Genomic DNA, 20,303 nt, shown 5'->3' on the forward strand with positions numbered 1-20,303 from the left:
TCTGTATTCGCAAAAAGAAAAGGAGTACTTGTGGCACCTTAGAGACTAACAAATTTATTAGAGCATAAGCTTTCGTGAGCTACAGCTCACTTCATTGAGCTGTAGCTCACGAAAGCTTATGCTCTAATAAATTTGTTAGTCTCTAAGGTGCCACAAGTACTCCTTTTCTTCAAGGCAAAGAGGACAAGTTTTTTTGAGGAGACCCATTTTTAAAATACTGGCTGCACATTGCTTAATTATTGTATTATATATTATGGTTAAGGAAAGTACCAATTCAGTTTTATACTCTCTCAGTTTAACAGAACATGTCTCTCAAACATGTCTTTTAGGAACAGCATTTTTAAGTACTTGATCTTATTACAAAGATGATTTTTTTCCTGACAAGCTCCAGCTATTTGAATATAAAATTTCAAAAGCAAAACGAAGTTTTACCGTATACATTCCATTTGGAAGTTACACTTGGACAGCTCAATAAATGTGGGGTCTTTTTAATAAATTGCTTTTAGGAAAATATTTCTTTTAATAAATTGCTTCTAAGATCCAAAGCAAGTCTGAAGGAACTTCATTCAGTAAATCTATTCATTCAGTAGTTAAAAGAGTCTTATTCTCAATTACACTAAGGCACCTTGACACCACACTGGTAGTGTAAAGGGGTTTTGAAGTGAGTGTAGATGTAATTTGCACAGCCAGCCAGATGTGAGCCTGATTATCTCTTATTGTAACGGGCCTTACCATAAGAGTTTAAAGTTGGAAAAGTGATGTACCTGCAGTGGAATTTGCGGGGCATGGGGTTTCATTTCTTTTTAAAAGCCTCACTGATGTAGAGCCAAAGGCGATTTTAGGATTTTGGAGAACCCCCCCTGCAAGGAATGAGCTGGAAACCCACAGAGAGCTTCATCGCTACACACCAGGACAGCTTGTTGTATTGCATCATAAATGTGGTTTCCCCATTTACACTAAAGTGACTCCCAGCTCCAGCCATCCTTGGTGATCATGTGTTCAGTGCCCTTTGGGAAGCCATCTCATGTGGAGCAGGAAATGAAAGTGAGAGCTCTGGAAGATCAAGGCAAAGCAGAAGTACAAGAACTTGGCTGGCTTAGGGAGATCATTACTAAGGCTAAGATTTTGTCTCGGATATTTTTAGTAAAAGTCACGGACAGGTCACAGGCAATAATGAAAAATTCACAGAAGCCCGTGACCGGTCCCTGACTTTTACTAAAAATATCCACTGCAAAATGGGGAGCCCGGGCAGCTGTGGGTGGGCTGGGAGCTCCAGGGGTCCCCACCACACTGAGGGCTTGGAGCTCCAGGGTCCCCTTCCGCTGGCAGCTCCGAGCTGCATTTCCCCTGCCACCCGTGGAGGCAGGGGACTGCAGGGGGGTCTGCCTGGCAGGAACCCTGCTACTCCCAGCTGGTGCTGGCTGAAGTCACAGAGGTCTTTGGAAGTCACGGATTCCGTGACCTCTGTGACTAAATCGCAGCCTTAATCATTACTGCCGAAAGTGGGTGCAATCATGTAAGAAATTATTGCAAGGTTTTTAGTCCAGGTCACTATCTGTGAGACACCAGTCCCCTGAGGAACCATGAACAAGCCCAAAGTACACCCTGTTCTGTTCTTACTATTGTTGGATGTATTCAAGGTGATCCTGAGCATGAACATGCTTGTGGCTCTTCTGCAGACAGGCTTGCAAACATTTTGATTTTAAAGTCAGGAGTAATAGTATTTAATGACATATCCTCTGTACATAGGTTGTACACACAGGATGGACAGGGCTAAGGGATTAGGAAAAGGTATTCTTTTGTTCTTCCCATTTAAACACAATGCTGTTTCCCAGTCATAGAAATGGAAGAAGAGCAACATTGTCTGAGAAACACATTTCTATTAAACATCTGATGAAGTGAGCTGTAGCTCACGAAAGCTTATGCTCTAATAAATTTGTTAGTCTCTAAGGTGCCACAAGTACTCCTTTTCTTTTTGCGAATACAGACTAACATGGCTGCTACTCTGAAACATTTCTATTAAACGCACTAGTTGAAATCCTTTGTACTTTACTTTACTCCTGCATATATTGGATTCCTGCATATATTGATAATACAGCAATTTGTTCAAACTAAGTAAACCTGCAAGGGTGGAAGAAGGACCTAAGGCTTTGTACTGTCTCTCAGAAAGAGTTCTTTATCCCTGGCATTTGGTGCCATCTGGGCCATACTAACGGAGAAAAAACTTGCTCTTCAGATGTTTCTTTATGGGCCAGAGTCAAGATAAGGCTTCAGCAGCACAAGGCAGTGCCTCACAGCAGGGAACTGACTCTCAGCCTGCCATTTACCCAAAACATGGAGAGGAAGAGAAAAGAGGAGGAGTCTCTGTTAAGCAGAAAGAGAATGATCCTACTGCATGTAACAGCCACATAGTGTGTACTCATTCTGGAAGAATCGAAAAAGCCAGAAAAAGAAAAAATATAGGCCTGAATAATTTTCTGCAGGGGGAAAAAAAAAAAAAAAAAAAGGCAAAAAGCAACATCCATAGGATGATCCTTTGGGGGAAGGTCCATGAGGATCCCCTGACAGAGATCCTACCACACCATCCCACTGCAGGGGCTGGGGTGAAGCAAGTTTGTCCCCACCACAGGAGAAACGGCTACAGGGCTGATGTATTCCCAATGGTCTATAGGGAGCCATCCCAGCCCTCACTTGTCCAGTTCCATGGTAATTTTTTCTAGAAACTATATTAATACAATCAAGAGTAGCTTATAGCATTGCTCACACATAAAACCCCTCTCTGCTTAGATGCAGACTCCCAGATAAACTGTAATAAAAATTAAGAGCACACCCTGCTTGGCACACCTGGAACATCAGATACCTGCACTTGTAGATCCAATTCCTGCAGTAAGCACAGATCGTGGTGTAATCTTTACTGCATATTTGAGAAACTGAGATTTCCCTGTGCCAGGATCTCCAACCAACAAAAGATGTGATTCACCTTTGGAAAAAATAAATACACAAAGCTTGAGGTTGCCTGGGTGGCATACTGACTACTACATTTATAAAGACAGACAAGACATAGAAGTTTTTAACTAAAATAATAATTGTAATTCTTCATATAAAATTTACCTCTTAACATATGATACAATAAATAATTCAGGTGCAATACTGTCATATCTAACATTGCTCAGACAGTGATAAAATTGTATAATTCACAAGTAGTACCTAATTGTATTGCAGCGTTCAAACTCAATTCTCATCATAAAAGATTCTTTAAAATAATCACATATCCAGCCTTATAGGGTCATCCAGTTATTGTTATTATTTTAATAGACTTGTTTTGCAGAGGCCAGCTATGGTAAATTTTTCATTCCCGCCTTGAGTAATGAAGGGAATTGGAACTACTGCTTAGTTCTGATACCAATATTTAACTACTTGAATTATTGTACAAATAAGCAATAAAGTCAGCCTTTTTTCTTATTAAATAATAATTGAATATATTTTTTATAAGTTGAATAATCATGAATTTTAGTAATTTCCAAATACAAAGCAATTACAAAAGTAAATATTTTGGTTATTAAGTACTTCATTAAAAACTTCTAAAATGATTTAATTATCTTATATAAACAATATAAACAAAATTACTTCACTTTAAGGATATATATGACTTGATTTGGTTGCTGTAGCATTTTTTAAAAACATATATTCCATACTTGTATATACACACATTATTTTAGACTACATAGTCTATGACCTACATACCACCTGGCACATTTGCCATGTAATAACAACAGAAGGAGAATCAGCAGGCGGATAGCTTACAGTAACAGTTCTAAGAGAAACGTGTTGACAATCACAGATGGAAAAATCTGGCATTAGGAAGTAGAGTGAATCTTATTTTTTCCCTTCAATGCAGGATAGAGATTCACATGTTGGAAATATTAATATTCCACATACCATTAGGGATGTGCTACTCCAAATCATTTAAAAATGTCATTTATAAAACTACTTTTTATCTGAGCCTCTGTTTTACCTAAAACAATTGCTTTTAATACTTTATTCAATGGGGCATTGAAAACTGGTTTCTATCACTCAAGTTATTTTGGAAAAATGAAATAAAAAAATAAAACTAAATATAGGAAACCCAAATGCTGATTAAACAACATTCTCACTCAGAACGATTATGTTTCTGCAGCTTTATTTGCTCTAATATTCATTTTGAATGTTTGTATGAGTGGAGGGAAGAAATGTACTATTAGAAACAAGAATACTAACCTCTCACTCGAGTTCCTGCAGCATCAGCCCTTTGTACACCCCCAGCAAGCACCATGGCTACAGCCAACTTCACCAGATATAATCCAAAAACCTGGGGACACAAGCTGGCCAAAATTTCATTCCTCCCTAGAAAAGAAGTGAAAAGAAGCATTCAGCACTGTTTTAAAGTCAAATCTGATGTAAATTAACGCACTCTCCTCAGGCAAACCCCCAAAGCAGCTGTTAGACCCAAACATCCTTCACTTTGATGACTAAATATCATCACACCAGATCCTCAGTTGATGTAAATCAATATAAGGACCTTGCTATGCCAGTTTAAGGTGGAAGGCACTCAGGTACTTGGATGCTGGGCACCAGTACAAAGTCCTAAAACTGAATACTTTAGTTCACAGATGAAACCACAGAAGACAAGTTCTTATAGCCCCTCAGTTTATCCTCTTGAATGCTAGTACATTGTGTGCATACAGGAACCAGAGAGCCAGACACAAAGCTGGTGTAATTTGGCATAGCTCCACTGACTTAAAAAAATGTTTAATGCCAAGATATACTGTACTGTACATGACGCAGAAAATAGGCTCATCTCTCTCTATTTTTATTTTACTGAATCTCCCTGTCTCCTCACCCTTTTCTATGTAGTCTTTCCCTCACTGTCCATAAACTCTCTCAAGCACTAAAATGTTCCAGTCTGTTCAGCTGATTTTGCTGGCAGTGAAGAGAGATGTAATAGAATTAATTCTGCCCTCTGAAGCACTGAACTAGCAGCATATCAGAGATCAAGATTCTGGGACTATACACTACCCTTCACTGTTAGCACACAGAGCTGAGCAACCAACCTTAAAGATAAGGAAGTGCTGTGAATCCCTAAAAGGGATGTTTTATACTTGGACCCAGGGCCAGCTCCAGGCACCAGCGTTCCAAGCAGGTGCTTGGGACGGCAGTTAGAAAGGGGCGGCAGTGTTTCCGCGGTGGCGGCAATTCGGCGGCAGCTTCTCTGTTCCGCCGGCCGTGGCGGCAAATCGGCGGCAGCTTCTCCTTTTTGCCGTCTGCAGCGGCAGTTTACTTCACTGTTTGGGGCGGCAAAAACTGTAGAGCCGGCCCTGCTTGGAAGTAAGTGTGTGAAGACACGGTGTGTTAGATTAATGGATTTACCATTACAAAGGTAGAAGGTAAGGATACTAAGGATAGGGTGGGGCCTACTTTGGGTAAGATGTGATGTGCTATACCTATGGGCAGTGCAGCATGGTTAAGATGCAGGGCATAATTCACCACTGCATTACTTTAGTTTTATGGCAGCATGACCCCAATGAAAACATTGGGAGTGACCACAATGTAAATCCAGAATAACACAATGGCAAACCAGGCTCTCTATGTAAACAAAGCACATATAAAACTTCTGGTAGCCAGTTAGAGTTTATACAACACAGATCATCAGTTAACCATAGCTGCTCAAATTTAAAACAAAAACAACCAACCAAAACCCACTCCACAATATGAGGGAGAAAAAATAACATTTTATGAAAGTGTTTGCATTCCTGTGAGGTAATGTGTATGTGGCCATGAAGAAGACAGCACATAATTGCCTAATGTATTTGCAACCTGGTGTGCTTATTTATTTGACTATGAAGTTTTCCCTCAAAGACTAGTTATATCTTACGTCTCTTATGAAGATGCCAGCAGGACAGACCTTGTATGAAGAACTGTAGTTTAAGAAGTAAAGGTGTTTTTAATTTGTAAAATTGTTATAGAAACAGATTGGTTTTAATATTACTCAGGTGTGTGACTTGTTATAAATATATAAATAAATCCTAATTCAATTCACAGAAGTATGGGGTACAGAGACACAGAGCCATATTTTTAAGCTATTAACATAGTCAACAGAGCAATGCTGACTAAACCAGATCTGACCCAAACGATCGCTTCACAGTGCTGCGACTGACCTAGTGTGTTTATTTTCTTGTTGCACATAACAGCATTGTGTTTTTTCTAATACTCTTACCATTTCTGACTCAGGCTCACTCCCTGTTAAGTGCTACATAAAACATTGCAGCAACTACAATGGCATAAGGCTCAAAAGAAAAATCACAGAAATGCAGTTTTGGTGTGGATTAAGTGTGTCCTATTTTTAAGTTCATTTCAAGTAAGAATTTTATATTCCTTTGTTGGAAATGTTGTGTAGCAAGAAATTATTCCTTAAACTACCATGACAAGACAAACAAGCACACAAACATATGCTCTACGCAGTTTTAAAACAAAGTTCTTGGAGTTTGTCTTGTTTGCCTGAGACAAGCTCTGACAGACTGAGACATGGTCTGAGCAGCAGGAGAGCTGAGTGCACAACACCCCTGAAGTGAATGGGATCTGAAGGTGCACTACAACTGGGCCAATAGCTTCCAAGGAGGAGTGTGGGATAAGGGAATGAAATAAAAACGTTGTCAATAATATAATTTTCAGTGTTGTCTCCAGCAAAAATCCAAGCATAGTTCCTGTTTTCACTTTCATCTACAAACCTGCTAAGGGATCACGCTTATGTTTTTCCCAGAAGTCTTCAAATTCCTTCTGAACCTCCTCATCAACTATAACCCCTGTCAGTTGTTCATTGTTCACTTGAATGTAATTGGCTTTCAAAACAATCTCTACGTCACAGCGCACATCCTGGTGGAAGGGTTTCCATCTCTGCATTACCACGCCATACACTGTGATGTCATCACCTGCGAGTAAGGACAAAATTAGCCTCAAAAACATCCTGCTCAGTATATGCAGATACATAAATTAACAGCTAAATTAAACATAATAAGGCAGTTTAGGCCTTTGTAGAGCAAATATTGCTAGAAAAAAGAATTTACTCTAATTACTGCATATCTAAAATAGGCAACATCATGTAGCCTTTTTTATGTCTACGAATAAAAGCTGGGACTAATATTTTGTAATCATTTTTTAAAAAATTGTGACTCTAAAACAAACAAAAGAAATGAATATAACTTGTCATAAGAGTTATAAAGAAAAACTATCAGGTTCAATAACTTACTTAAAAATTCCTTACCTATTTAATAAGCAACAGTGACATCTAAAACGTATATTATTTACTTCTACTATTAATGTTCTTTATTTACTTGTTTAATCTCTTTTGTTTCAGTCAATAAAAATAAGACTACTTAGTCTAAGGTTTGTTTATAGTCCATTTCACTTTCAGGTTTCATGCATTCATAAAAACGCTGCAATATTTCATAGAAACTTTTCACTGGGCCTTATTAAACCTAAAACTGGACCAAATTTCATCTGATAGTTTTACTAAATAATTCCATCTCTGTTTTTTTGTATTCTTGTCATGCCTTTTGATTTGCGGATATAATTAGTCAAAAACCTCTATTGTTGTAAATACTAAAACTTCGACTTGCTCTTTTGTTTTGATACAGACATTTAAATCACAAGTGGAACTCTGTGCATTATGCTATTCGTTTCATTCAGAAGTTGCCATAACTCTATACAACCACTTTGCTGTTTCTGCAGGTTGAATGTATTGGACACATCAGGGGCTCCTTGCATCCCTCCGTTCCCCCACCCAAGCTCCAGGTGTGCACCCTCCCCCATCCCTCTCTATTTCAGGGACTTCCTCCAACCCCCTACTCCAGTGGTTCCCAGACTTGTTCCGCCGCTTGTGCAGGGAAAGCCCCTGGTGAGCCAGGCCGGTTTGTTTACCTGCTGCGTTTGCAGGTTTGGCCGATCGCGGCTCCCAGTGGCCGCGGTTCACTGCTCCAGGCCAATGGGAGCTACTGGAAGTGGCAGCCAGTATGTCCCTCGGTCCGGGGCTTTCCTTGCACAAGAGGTGGAACAAGTTTGGGAACCACTGCCCTACTCCATGCCAGCAGCAATGTGTGTGCATTCCTCCCTCCCATAACATTGTCCTCCGTTCTCTCCCCCATGCCACATTGTATGCCTCCCCCATTTTTACCTCCCCTCCATACCAAGGTCCTCCATTCTTCCACCCGCCAGAGTTTCTGTGTGCCTCCCATTTCTTATCCACCACATGCCAAGGGACTCCTGTGTTCCCCATGTCCCTCTCCCAGCATACCATTGTCCCCTATTCCCTATATCCCAGAGAGTCTGTGTTTTGTCCTCATTCCAGGGTCCTCCACACCAGGGACTCTGTGTGCTCTCCTTTCCCCCACTTCATTCTCATTTGCTGATATATTGGATCAGTCTCGGCTAATTACATAGAAGCTGCTATATTGGATGATACCATCTAGGTTTTGTTTCCTTTCTACAACAGCGGCCAGTGCCACTTGGGTAAACCTTGATCTCTGTATCATTTTGAGAGTGGGTGATCAGTAGTGAACACAGTATTGCTGGGGAAGGGGTACTATCCATTTATATAATGGACTTATAACATTCTGAATATTATTTTCTATCCCATTCTTTGTACATCCTAATGGTTTGTTTGCTTTTTTGACGGTCACTGCACACTAAGCTAACATTTTTACCTGCAACCTTTCTTTGACAGGAAGCTATGATACTTGGTTTCCCAAACCACCAAAGGACACTAAACTGTTAGTATTGTCACAAGTTTAGTAAAGGAGATTCAGTATCCTGACATTTACAGGTCTCAAAATAATTTCTGGAGCCCATGAAATATTGCATAGCAATGTTTTTCTGTCAAAATGTTATGATGTCACACAAGGGGATGGTCTTTTCTGCAACAGAATTAATTTGCCATGTTAACACACTGACTTAGCACAATAACAAAGTGATACATGAGTGTTTCCCATCAGACAAGCCCTAAAAACTGACACCCTTATTGGAGATGCCTTCCTTCAAATGAAATATAAACTTGAAAACACCCAAGGTACAAATGTGTGTAATTGAAACTACATATAACTTTACATGGGAACAGTCCATTGTCCTCACCTGACTTGCAACTGTCCACTAAGTCATCTTCCAGGACAACCACCATAGAACGAGGGATGCTTCCGACAGATAGCCTTTGAACCTAGTAGACAGCAAGAAAAAGTGTATAAATTTATTACAGGCAGGTGCCATCAAACAACCACATGCTGTTGCTCTGGTTTACAGCCTGGTTTGCAACAGAAGCATTATTCTGCACACCAAAGACCTTATTTTTCATTCCCTGCAAAGGAGTATCTCCTTAGTTTCTCTCACAGCACTCATACAATGAGCATGCAGCTGCTCTCATTAAGTTAGGGGAATCTTGCCACTGACATCAATGGAAACAGAACTGGACCTTACATTATCTCTAGGGGGCCGTATTCTGGGAGGTGCTGAACTTGCTGGATAAAGCTTTACAAAAATAAGAACAGGAGTACTTGTGGCACCTTAGAGACTAACAAATTTATTTGAGCATAAGCTTTTGTGGGCTACAGCCCACTTCATCAGATGCATAGAATGGAACATGTAGTAAGAAGATATATATAGGTGGCAATTTTGCAACAGAAAAGCTTCAAAACCAGACTCCAATGAGAAACTGCTGAACCGGAATTAATTTGCAAACTAGATACCATTAACTTGGGCTTGAATAGAAACTGGGGGTGGCTGGTCATTACACAAATTGAATCTATTTCCCCATGTTAAGTATCCTCACACCTTCTTGTCAACTATCTGAAATGGGCCATCTTGATTATCACTACAAAAGTTTTTTTTCTCCTGCTGGTAATAGCTCATCTTAATTAATTAGCCTCTTAATTAGCCTCCATTCTATGCATCTGATGAAGTGGGCTGTAGCCCCTGAAAGCTTATGCTCTAATAAATTTGTTAGTCTCTAAGGTGCCACAAGTACTCCTGTACTTTTTGCAGATACAGACTAACACGGCTGTTGCTCTGAAACCTACAAAAATAAGGTAATTGTAAAAAATGAACTTTTTTTTTATATTAATTGAGAATTACTTTAGGCATGATTTCAATAAACAAAGTTTACTGTAGGCACTGATGCCTGCTTAAAAATTAAACAGTTCCTCTTAACTGTATATATTGGAAGATGCCACTTCACTACAGATATTTAATCAAGATTTGACAGGGACGGAAAGAAGCTTACACTTAAATCCCAAAGACTAAACCAACAGCAGGTGAAAAGCAAATCAAACACAACCAGGAGAATACATATTGACAAGTACATCAGTAATTGTTGTATTTTTTTTCCATCCAAGACAAAAATCTATGCAATCTTGTCACAGGCGATTTCCATATAAAGCACTTTTTTTCTAGTTACTCACAAAGCCCTGCTGTAACTGTTAAATTGAACTCTGCAGACAGAATAGTAATCTGAAATACCTACTTCTTTTGTAGCAAATGCTCATCCATATTACAATTTTAGGTTAATTCATTCTCCAGTGCCTAGAAATTGTTTCTGCATTTTTGTCTATTACTTTATTTCTACAGGCAACTCGCATCTCTGTGGGTATTGGTGGCAGAAACATTCGTTACTGGCAACACTAAACAGGACAGATCGTATATACAGAGTCAATTTAATCCCTGATGTAACTCCATTAATGTTAATAGGTTCATACTACTGATGAAACTGTCTCGCAGTGCAGATATTTGCGACACAGTAAGAGAAAAAATTGAAGTTCTAATAAAAACTAAAAATCTGGAATAAGCATAAAGAGAATATGCAACATAGGGAACATGCTATCAGAAATATTTTAACTTCTTCAGTCATTGATCATCCTTAATTTGTTAAAATATTTTTCATTTCTCACTCTACACAGTTCTATTTTTATACATATGATGTATATGTACACATATCTCAGAGCTCTCTTAAATTGGACATCATATCATCCCAATTAAGAGAAGAGGCCACTTAAAAAGAAGTCTGAATAAGTTACTGTACTCAACAAAAATACAATAATAGAAATATTAACTAAAATTTCTCTTTTTTTCAAATTTTGTAGAACTTAGAATTTTTCACCTATTTTTCACTTGGTTAGGCACCTCCTAACCACTTGGCACTGACCAAGTATGTCCCCATTATACTGAGTTTTTGTTATAACTTCCCCAGTTATGCAACGATCACGGGCACTCCCTCCGGGCTGACTATCATACAAATGACTGCATGTTGCCTTGGGCAGCAAAATGTTCAGTGACCATTTTTGTAGGTGACTGCAGATTGGCAAGGGTAGATATTTGCAGATTTGCTCTTGGGGCAGCAGCACCCATAGAGACGGCATTTGCCATAACTGGGCTAAATTGGTTCCATGGGAGCCATCTCAAGTATCATGATCACATATAAAACAAATGTACAGTTGATTTATAGTTTATCTACACAGGAAGATTAATCCAGTATAGGATAGCATAGGAATTTAAAGTAGATTAACTATTTCTGATTAACTCCATGTGAATTAAGCGAATTTGGAATAAAGTACTCTTATTCAGAATAAGAGGGTACACATATTGAGTTAATCAAGAAGAGTTAATCGGGATTAACAATTCTGAAATAACTCCTTGTGTAGCAAAGCCCTTATATAGACAACATATACTTAGTATTGTATTACGCAGCAACGTATTGTGGAAGGCGAAAGGCATAATGGGGCACTACAGAAGTCATGGTTATCCACTGTAGCTAAAGATGCCTCCAGCTGTAACAGTCTTTGTCCCACTGGGCCAAGCTTCAGCAGCCAAGAGAATGGGACTGTCCCAGTGCAACGACGCTCCCATTTTAATCAACTTCACACACACGTCATTCATGTACCTCTCTCTTCAAAAGTCCTGTGGCGATGGGGGAGTGGCAAAGCGACAGGTGAAGATGATTACTGGTAGTCATAGCCACAAGCCTGCATGCAGGTGGCCTGGGACATTGGTCGCCCATCCCTGACCCAAGGGCAGCAGGGGAGCTCGGCAACACCCCAGGTGACAGAGCAGCCCTTTTTAGGAATGCACTGCTCTCCCTTTGTAAGAGAAGTGGATAGAAAAGGTGCCTCAAACACTGCCTGCCGAAATTAAATCCAGCCATTTTACTGTGGCTGGTGGATCATCCCCAATGCAGTCGAAAACCAAAGATAATCAAAAAAGCACTACAGATAGTCCTCATGTTCCAAGCAGCAATGATAGACAAAGACGATACCTCTCAATTTGAAAGAACAGCTTTCCTTTCCAAAGAGATAGCCCAGTATGACATTGACATTGCAGCACTCAGTGAAACTAGATTGGCAGGCGAGGGCATTATTACAGAACCGACTGGGGGTTACATCTTCTTTTGGAAGCGAAAAGAACCAGACAAAGATAGAATCCATGGAGAGGGAATTGCCATTAAGACCAAACTATTGCAATGTCTCGAAGACCTTCAAATAGGCATTAACCAAAGACTCATGAAACTCCGGTTACCACTAAATAAGTCACGATTCGCTACCATCATCAGTGCATATGCAACCACCTTAACACGCCCTGATGATGCTAAGGAACGGTTCTATTCTGATCTCAACTCTCTCATCAATACCACAAAGTAACAAACTAATCATCCTAGGAGATTTTAATGCAAGAGTAGCTAAAGATGACAACAACTGTCAAGGTGTCATTGGGAAAAATGGCACTGGAAAAATGAACGAAAATGGTCTCCTACTCCTAAGCAAGTGTGCAGAGCATAGCCTGACAATTACAAATACCATATTCAGACAGGAAGACAAATATAAAACTACATGGATGCATCCCAGATCCAAACAATGGCACCTAATAGATTCCATCATTGTCCGACAATGTGACATAAGGGGTGTTAAACTACATTAAACATCCTATCAAGACAAACTACAAAGTGCACTAGAAACCAACCTTGGTGATAACCCTGTCTCATAGGAGGAATTTAGAGCGACAGTAGAAAGCCTGCAACTGACATCCCTGGATGGAAGAAAAGGGCTCACCAGGACTGGTTTGATGAAAATGATGAGGAAATCACAGTACTCTTGAAAGAAAGAAAAAAAAAACGAGGCTTTCCAAATCTGGCAAAATGATATTCAGTCCTCCTCAAAGAGAGATAGATTTAAACACCTGCAAAACAAGGCAACTATGCTTGATACAAGATAAATGGTGGGAGAAGATAGCAGAAGACACTCAAATATATGCAGAAACAAATGAAACAAAGACGTTCTTTCATAGAATCATAGAATATCAGGGTTGGAAGGGACCTCAGGAGGTCATCTAGTCCAACCCCCTGCTCAAAGCAGGACCAATCCCCAACTAAATCATCCCAGCCAGGACTTTGTCAAGCCTGACCTTAAAAACTTCTAAGGAAGGAGATTCCACCTCCTCCTTAGGAAATGCATTCCAGTGTTTCACTATTCTCCTCAGTTTAGTGTCATCTGTGAACTTGCAGAGTGTACAATCCATCCCATCATCCAGATCAGTAATGAACAAAACCGGCTCCAGGACTGACCCCTGGGGCACTCCGCTTAATATCGGCTGCCAACTAGACATCGAGTCGTTAATCACTACCCGTTGAGCTCGATGATTGAGCCAGCTTTCTATCCACCTTATAGTCCATTCATCCAATCCATACTTCTTTAACTTGTTGGCAAGAATACTGTGGGAGACAGTATCAAAAGCTTGCTACAGTCAGGGTATATCACATCCACCGCTTTCCCCATGTCCACAGAGCGAGTTATTTCATCATTGAAGGCAATCAGGTTGGTCAGGTATGACTTGCCCTTGGTGAATCCATCTTTACTGTTCCTGATCACCTTCTCTCCTCCAAGTAGATACTTAGATTCATAGATACTAAGGTCAGAAGGGACCATTCTGATCATCTAGTCTGACCTCCTGCACAACGCAGGCCACAGAATCTCACCCACCCACTCCTACGAAAAACCTCATCTTTGATTCCTTGAAGCTAGTTTATGGATGTTCAAAGGTGGGCACAGGTTGTCTCATGATGGCTGATGGCAGGACAGTCATCAAAGACAAACATGGCATGGAACAGAGATGGGCTGAACATTTCAGCCAGCTACTGAACACACCATCCTCAGCTGAAACAAGTGCTATTAATCTAATACTTCAAAAGCCTATTCAGCACCACCTTGATTTACCACCCTCACTTGAAAAAATAGAAAAGGCAATCAGTTTGATGAGCTCAGGAAAGTCCTCAGGACAGACATGGAATACCGGCAGAAATATATAAATCTGCGGGTCCAAAACTGGTAACAACGCTCCAGAAGATCCTTACTGATATCTGGAACAGTGAAGAAATGCCACAAGACTTCAAAGATGCCACAATTATTCCTTTATTTAAAAATAAAGACAGCAAAGTGGTCTGTGCTAACTACCGTGGGATAGCTCTCCTATCTGTTGCTGGAAAAATCTTTGCTCATGTCCTCCTGAACCAACTGATTTCATCTGTCTCAGAAGCCAATCTACCTGAGACTCAGTGCAGATTCAAACCTGGTCATAGCACCATAGATGTGATTTTCAGTATCAGGCAAATGCAAGAAAAATGTATCGAACAAAACATGAATCTGTTCAGTGTTTTCATCGATCTGACAAAAGCATTTGATACAGTCAACAGAGAAAGATTATGGATGATCCTCAGCAAACTTGGTTGCCCACCAAACTGGTAAAGATCACTCATTTATTCCATGAGGCGATGCAAGGTCAGGTACTTTTTAATAGAGATCTTACTGACTCCTTTCCCATTTCATATGGAGTCAAACAAGGTCCTTGCCCATGTACTGTTCAACCTCTTCTTCCCTCAAGTTCTCAACCATGCTACAGATGGGCTCAACAGAGGCATATACATCAGATACAGACACAATGGCTCAGTCTTCAATCTTACAAGGCTTAAAGCAAAAACAAAAGTAACAGAACTACTAATAAGAGAAGCACTCTTTGCAGATGATTGTGCCCTTCTAGCACACACGGGGGAGATCTCCATTGTATCATAGATTGCTTTGCTGAAGCATCAAAATTGTTTGGCCTCACAATCAGCCTGAAGAAAACTGGTGTTGCACCAATCATCTTCACTGCTCTGTGTCATATCCCCTAGCATATCCATTAGTGGAATCCAACTAAAGCAAGTTGGCAGTTTTACCTATCTCAGCAACAAAATCTCCAGTGATTGATCTCTTGACAAAGATCATGAACAGGATACAGAAAGTTTCTCAGTCCTTAGGAAAGTTACGTAACAAAGTCCTGAAATCCCACAACATAACGCTCTCAACAAAAATAAAACTTTATAATTCTTTTGTGCTCACATCTCTCCTCTACGGCTGAGAGACCTGGACACCATACAAATGGCATATCTAACAGCTAGAGGCTTTCCATATGCGATCTCTGCGCACCATTATTGGGATCCGTTGGAAGGACAAAATTACCAACCTGGAGGTTCTCCAAAAGTCAAATGCCATAAGCATTGAGGCCATGCTGATAAAAGCCCAACTATGCTGGGTTAGACACATCATTGGGATGCCTGAATATTGACTCCCCAGAAAAATTTTCTGTGGAGAATCAGTACGAGGACACCGGAATCAAGGCTGCCCCAGAAAGCACTATAAGGACAGCACCAAGAACAGCACATGCTCTGTTGCAATAAAACCAGATTATCTGGAGAAGGCTGCATTAAATAGATCAGCCTGGCAGCACACAGCATTCAGAGCTTTTCAAGCCTTTGAAGAGGACAGAAATAACCGAATGTCAACTGCAAGGGAAAAGCATCATATTACTGCTATAGTTACCCAGACACTCACCAATGACTTTGTCTGCCCCATCTGCTCATGAGCATGCGCGTCACGCTTTGGACTTCAGAGTCACTCCAGAATCCATAACAAGAGAGAGCATGAAAACATCACCGTCGAACCGATGGACTACACACGCTTAGTACTTAATTTATGAACACCCTAATTTAATCCATGCATTGGCTGTAAGTATTTCTCATGATGCATAAAAATGACTTCAAATAACAGTCATATAGCAAATGGAATAAACTTGCATGGGTGTTTCTGTGGATATTCATTTTTCTAGCTCTTTAGCTTGAAGTTTTGGAATTACAGGATAAAGGTGTCCGGTAGCTTTCCTCTCACCCGGGCAATTGTTCTAAATAACTGTAAAGGGTTTATACAGTTTTTCCACTTACAGTAGCATGTTAACAAATCTTTTATTAGTTATAAGGGAACAATTCATCACTGGCATAAGCAGTATAGCTCTATTAGGGTTGCACTTGCTTACACTAACAACAAAGGCCGTAGTACTTTTACTAGCGTAATTTATTTTTCCACATGATTCATTTATTTTATTCCTCCTCTTCCCTCTATTTTTTTCTTTACCTGTTCCTGAATTTTGATTTCTTGATAGTCTCTGCAGCTGGTGGGAACAGAGGATGTTCCTGAGAGACAAGTGAATTTAGATGAACTGCAGCCTTCTCCATTAGGGCAAGTTGATGGACGGAAGAAAGCATAGTACTGCTCAAAATCTGCTTTGACCACAAAAACGTGCTTGCACTTGTTACACATGTAATCTCGTTCAAACTCCAGGACTTTCACTAGACTGGTACGAATAACAGTTCCAGTAATGGACAAAAAGTGACCCACATCTCTGGTTTTAGGGATGCGTTCTCTGGTTAGCTCAGGGCAAACAGGTAAACCTGTTAAATAAAAATACAGACATTATTAAGACCACAAGTCTAAGTTTATAAACATGAACTGTATCTCCACTAGCAGTGTATGGTACAAAGATGTTTTCTCAACTGGAAAAGGAGAGAAAGACAGATATGAATAGCATCCATGGCCATTTCATTAATCTGACATACTTGTCACAAATATCAAAACACATAAGAGAATTAACATGGAGAGAAAATATAACAGCATTACAATCCTGTTCTGACCAAAAGCTAAGGAGTAATTTATTGTGACTGATTTGAGGGTTTTTTCCTTCTCCTGTTCGTGGATTTTTCTCAAATGAATTTATTAACTGAAATTATTTGATGACCTTTTAGCGAGTTTCATTTACTCTATGACTTTTATTTATCACCTTCTATGACTTCCTATTTGAAATATCAAATTTGCTGTTTATCTGTGATCAGCCATATAAATCATATGGTATTGTTTCCCTGGTTAAACCAGCATAACTCATAATCTGGTGTGAATCCTCAAGATAAGCAAATTTAAAATTCACATCCTGAGCATCTGACCTTAAAATTCTCTTTCCTCTCGGATCAATACTAGTAAAACTCACTTTCAGGAAAGCTGACAGAAAACAAATACAAAGGAGTTATGAACGTACCTGAAGTATGTTCACTTATAAATTCAAATGAATAGTCATAGCATATTTTTTGCAGTACTTGCCCTACTCTAGTTCTACCCGCAGAGCCAACGCTGAGCCCTCCATTCAACTGGCCATAAGGCATTCAGAACCATGCAGGATAAAATCCTTAGCTAGGAAGATTAATGTACCTCAACAGCCTAAAACTCCTTTACAAAAATGAATGCACCTTATAATACTTGATATGTGATAACACTAATAGCTGCCTCCCAGGAAGTTACTATTTTCTTTAATATTACACAGTAAAGTGAGTAATTACTGTATGTTCTGGGCCACGGTGCTCGAAGCACCACAGGTCCGGCAGGAGTACTCTGAGAAAAACGAGGCTTACACACAGCTGTGATTTACTGGCTTTACTGAAGGTTAGTGACCCACCCACAACGGGGACTCCAAGCGTTGCAGTCATGAAGGCGGGAAACCCAGCACACGGGAGCTCTGCCTGGGACGGAGTCCAACGGAGGGGCAGACAATCAGCATTAATAAGCGCTACACAAAAACAGCTCATGAATATAGAATTAGGTACTTCCCAAAGTGGGGGACCGGTCCCAGCTGCTTTCCTATGTCCTTCAGTAACTATCTATGTTTCTGTGTCCTTCAGTAACTATCTATGTCCTACAGTAACCTTTCGGCTCGAGAAAGCGGAAATTCCCTAGCTAGGCCATAACGAAGTCTTCCGCAGTCCCCTACACTGTGTAACTGTGACAGAATTTCCTCTCCCCGCTCCCTTGGAACATTGGAGAGCAATGTATTTCCTTATCATTTTGCCTTTGGCATAATTTTTTCCAGTAACGGGCATGAATTCTATGACCTTCATAAAACATAGCACATCTGACACCAGGGAGAAAGCTGTAGCACTTCAGCTGGCTACTGTACATCTTTGTGGCATGACTGTTTGAGCGAGCATCAGCGGGGCAGAGAGAGAGAGACTAGATTTGGGGGAAATTAATGTATTTTGAGCAATACAGAGACTCCAATCCATTCATTTTACTTTGTTTCCCAAACTCTTTGCCTGGGGTGTACATGTGTACTTGAGTAGGTTTTAGTACATTAGTAATAACATTATAGGTTCAACTTTACATATATGCTTTGCTACTGAGCACACACTGGTGTTTAAGCTAATGGTAATTACGCAAAAACTCCCTCATCCATGAACAGATTTGCAGTGAAAGGAAATCTTATGCATTCATATTTGCAAAATGCAAAACTTCAGATAGGCAAGTTTATCTTTTAATTCCCCCTAAAGCAGAGGGGATCTATGCAGCTGAGTGCAGCTTCTCTCATCCCACCTGACCCAAACCAGTGCATATGCCAAGGTGCTCTCACCCCCTCCTCCACCCAAGGGAGAAAGAGGCTTTCACCCAGTTTTGGATTCCTAGACATCCTTTTTCTATTCAAGAACATTTATTTCTTTGGTTAAATGAGAACTATATTCTCCACTGTGGTCAGGGCTATTACCCCTGCCCCTTCCATAGTGGGAAGAAGGCAGTGCCCTACTGACCCACTTTGGAAGAATGAAGAGAAACCCCACAAATCAAAACGTTTCTAGTCCCTTATGCCCATTTAATGGAAGATAGCATCCTTAGGAAATTAGGCTGAAAGAATCTTTAATCCATGTAGCCCATCTTTTTTATTCCTAGAGCAATAATCAGCCTTTCTGTAGGTATGGTCTATCCAAAAATTATTTGACTCCTATAGCTTCCTATACTTCTTTGGTAGCGTATCTATAATTATAATCTATAATCCCATAGCACTACGAGTAAAAAAAGATGGTCATTATAACGAAAGGAGGTGTGCAAATGCAATCAGAAAATTGGTTTAGAAAAAGGAAGCTACATCACATTTCATGACTTTGAACAGGTAAGAAAGAGGCCATGCATCCCTTCTATATCACAAAATTAATAGTTGCATATAGTCTACATAAATTGTAAAATGGGTGGCAAATTGTTTTATTTTTTGCTAGGATTATGAAAGACACAATCACAATTCAGATTACATTCCTGAATGAACGTGTGTATAATGATGATAACTTTTTGAAACAAGGTTTATTGGGGTGAAACACCAGATACTGTATATTGTATAACTGATTCTTCTAACTTGACACTACTGAAAGATTAAATAAACATATACCATCAAAATCCAAGGACATAGGTTTATATATAACAACATATTAATAAATAAACTTTAACTCTGTCTGATACAACTAACAGCTGATAAATGCTTCAGCAATTTTTTATTAAGAAATAAACCAACATTCAAAATCTTATATTAAGAAATTGATGGATTTTAGTACAGTATATATTTATATAAGAGTGATAACTTCTTGGAAACTATCATAAGCACTTCAGGCCTGATATCACTCTGTGTAATGGGAAACTGAAACCCTTAGCTCAAAGGCCAGGAGTTCTCCAGGCAGAACACGAATATTTTAGTAACTTTTGGAAAAGCTGCAATCACACTTGGCCAACATAGAAAACCACTAACTCCTAGGAGTAACCAACTTCAAATAATCATGCATGGCATTGCTTTCAAGATCAACACTTTGACAACAAATTTAGGGTCAATAGAAAGGACAATACATTATGACAAAAAGGTTGAAATGTTCTTTTATTACTGATAATTTCTTCCAACAAGGTATTCTGTTTTTAAAGTGAGCAGTTTAAATAAGATCCCACCTGCACTACAAAAATCAATAGTGTCAGACGAGTTACAATGCAGATAAACTATCCCCAAATTGATTAAAATATAACTCTGTCTTGTAGCCCCAACCATCTTTTAACCATGTACCTGAATTGTACTAAAGCACC

At 39.7% G+C, this 20,303-nt stretch overlaps 1 protein-coding gene across 7 annotated transcripts in view; it reads right to left on the reverse strand.

The window, feature by feature from the left end:
* MCM9 (minichromosome maintenance 9 homologous recombination repair factor) overlaps positions 1–20,303 on the reverse strand; it is a 73,857-nt gene that overhangs the window by 44,416 nt on the left and 9,138 nt on the right. For 6 of the 7 annotated variants that reach the window (XM_038394407.1, XM_043510876.1, XM_038394405.2 and 3 more), the window contains exons 3-7: positions 16,506–16,822; positions 9,160–9,241; positions 6,765–6,965; positions 4,258–4,383; positions 2,861–2,980 (exon numbers count right to left, since the gene is read on the reverse strand). In XM_038394407.1, coding sequence (XP_038250335.1) covers positions 2,861–2,980; positions 4,258–4,383; positions 6,765–6,965; positions 9,160–9,241; positions 16,506–16,822 — 846 coding nt within the window. Of the gene's footprint in view, positions 1–2,029; positions 2,317–2,860; positions 2,981–4,257; positions 4,384–6,764; positions 6,966–9,159; positions 9,242–16,505; positions 16,823–20,303 lie in introns of those variants that run through there. The other variant, XM_043510878.1, reaches the window with a different exon arrangement.

The sequence above is a fragment of the Dermochelys coriacea genome, chromosome 3 (assembly GCF_009764565.3).
Source record: "Dermochelys coriacea isolate rDerCor1 chromosome 3, rDerCor1.pri.v4, whole genome shotgun sequence".
Taxonomy (NCBI): Eukaryota; Metazoa; Chordata; order Testudines; family Dermochelyidae; genus Dermochelys; species Dermochelys coriacea.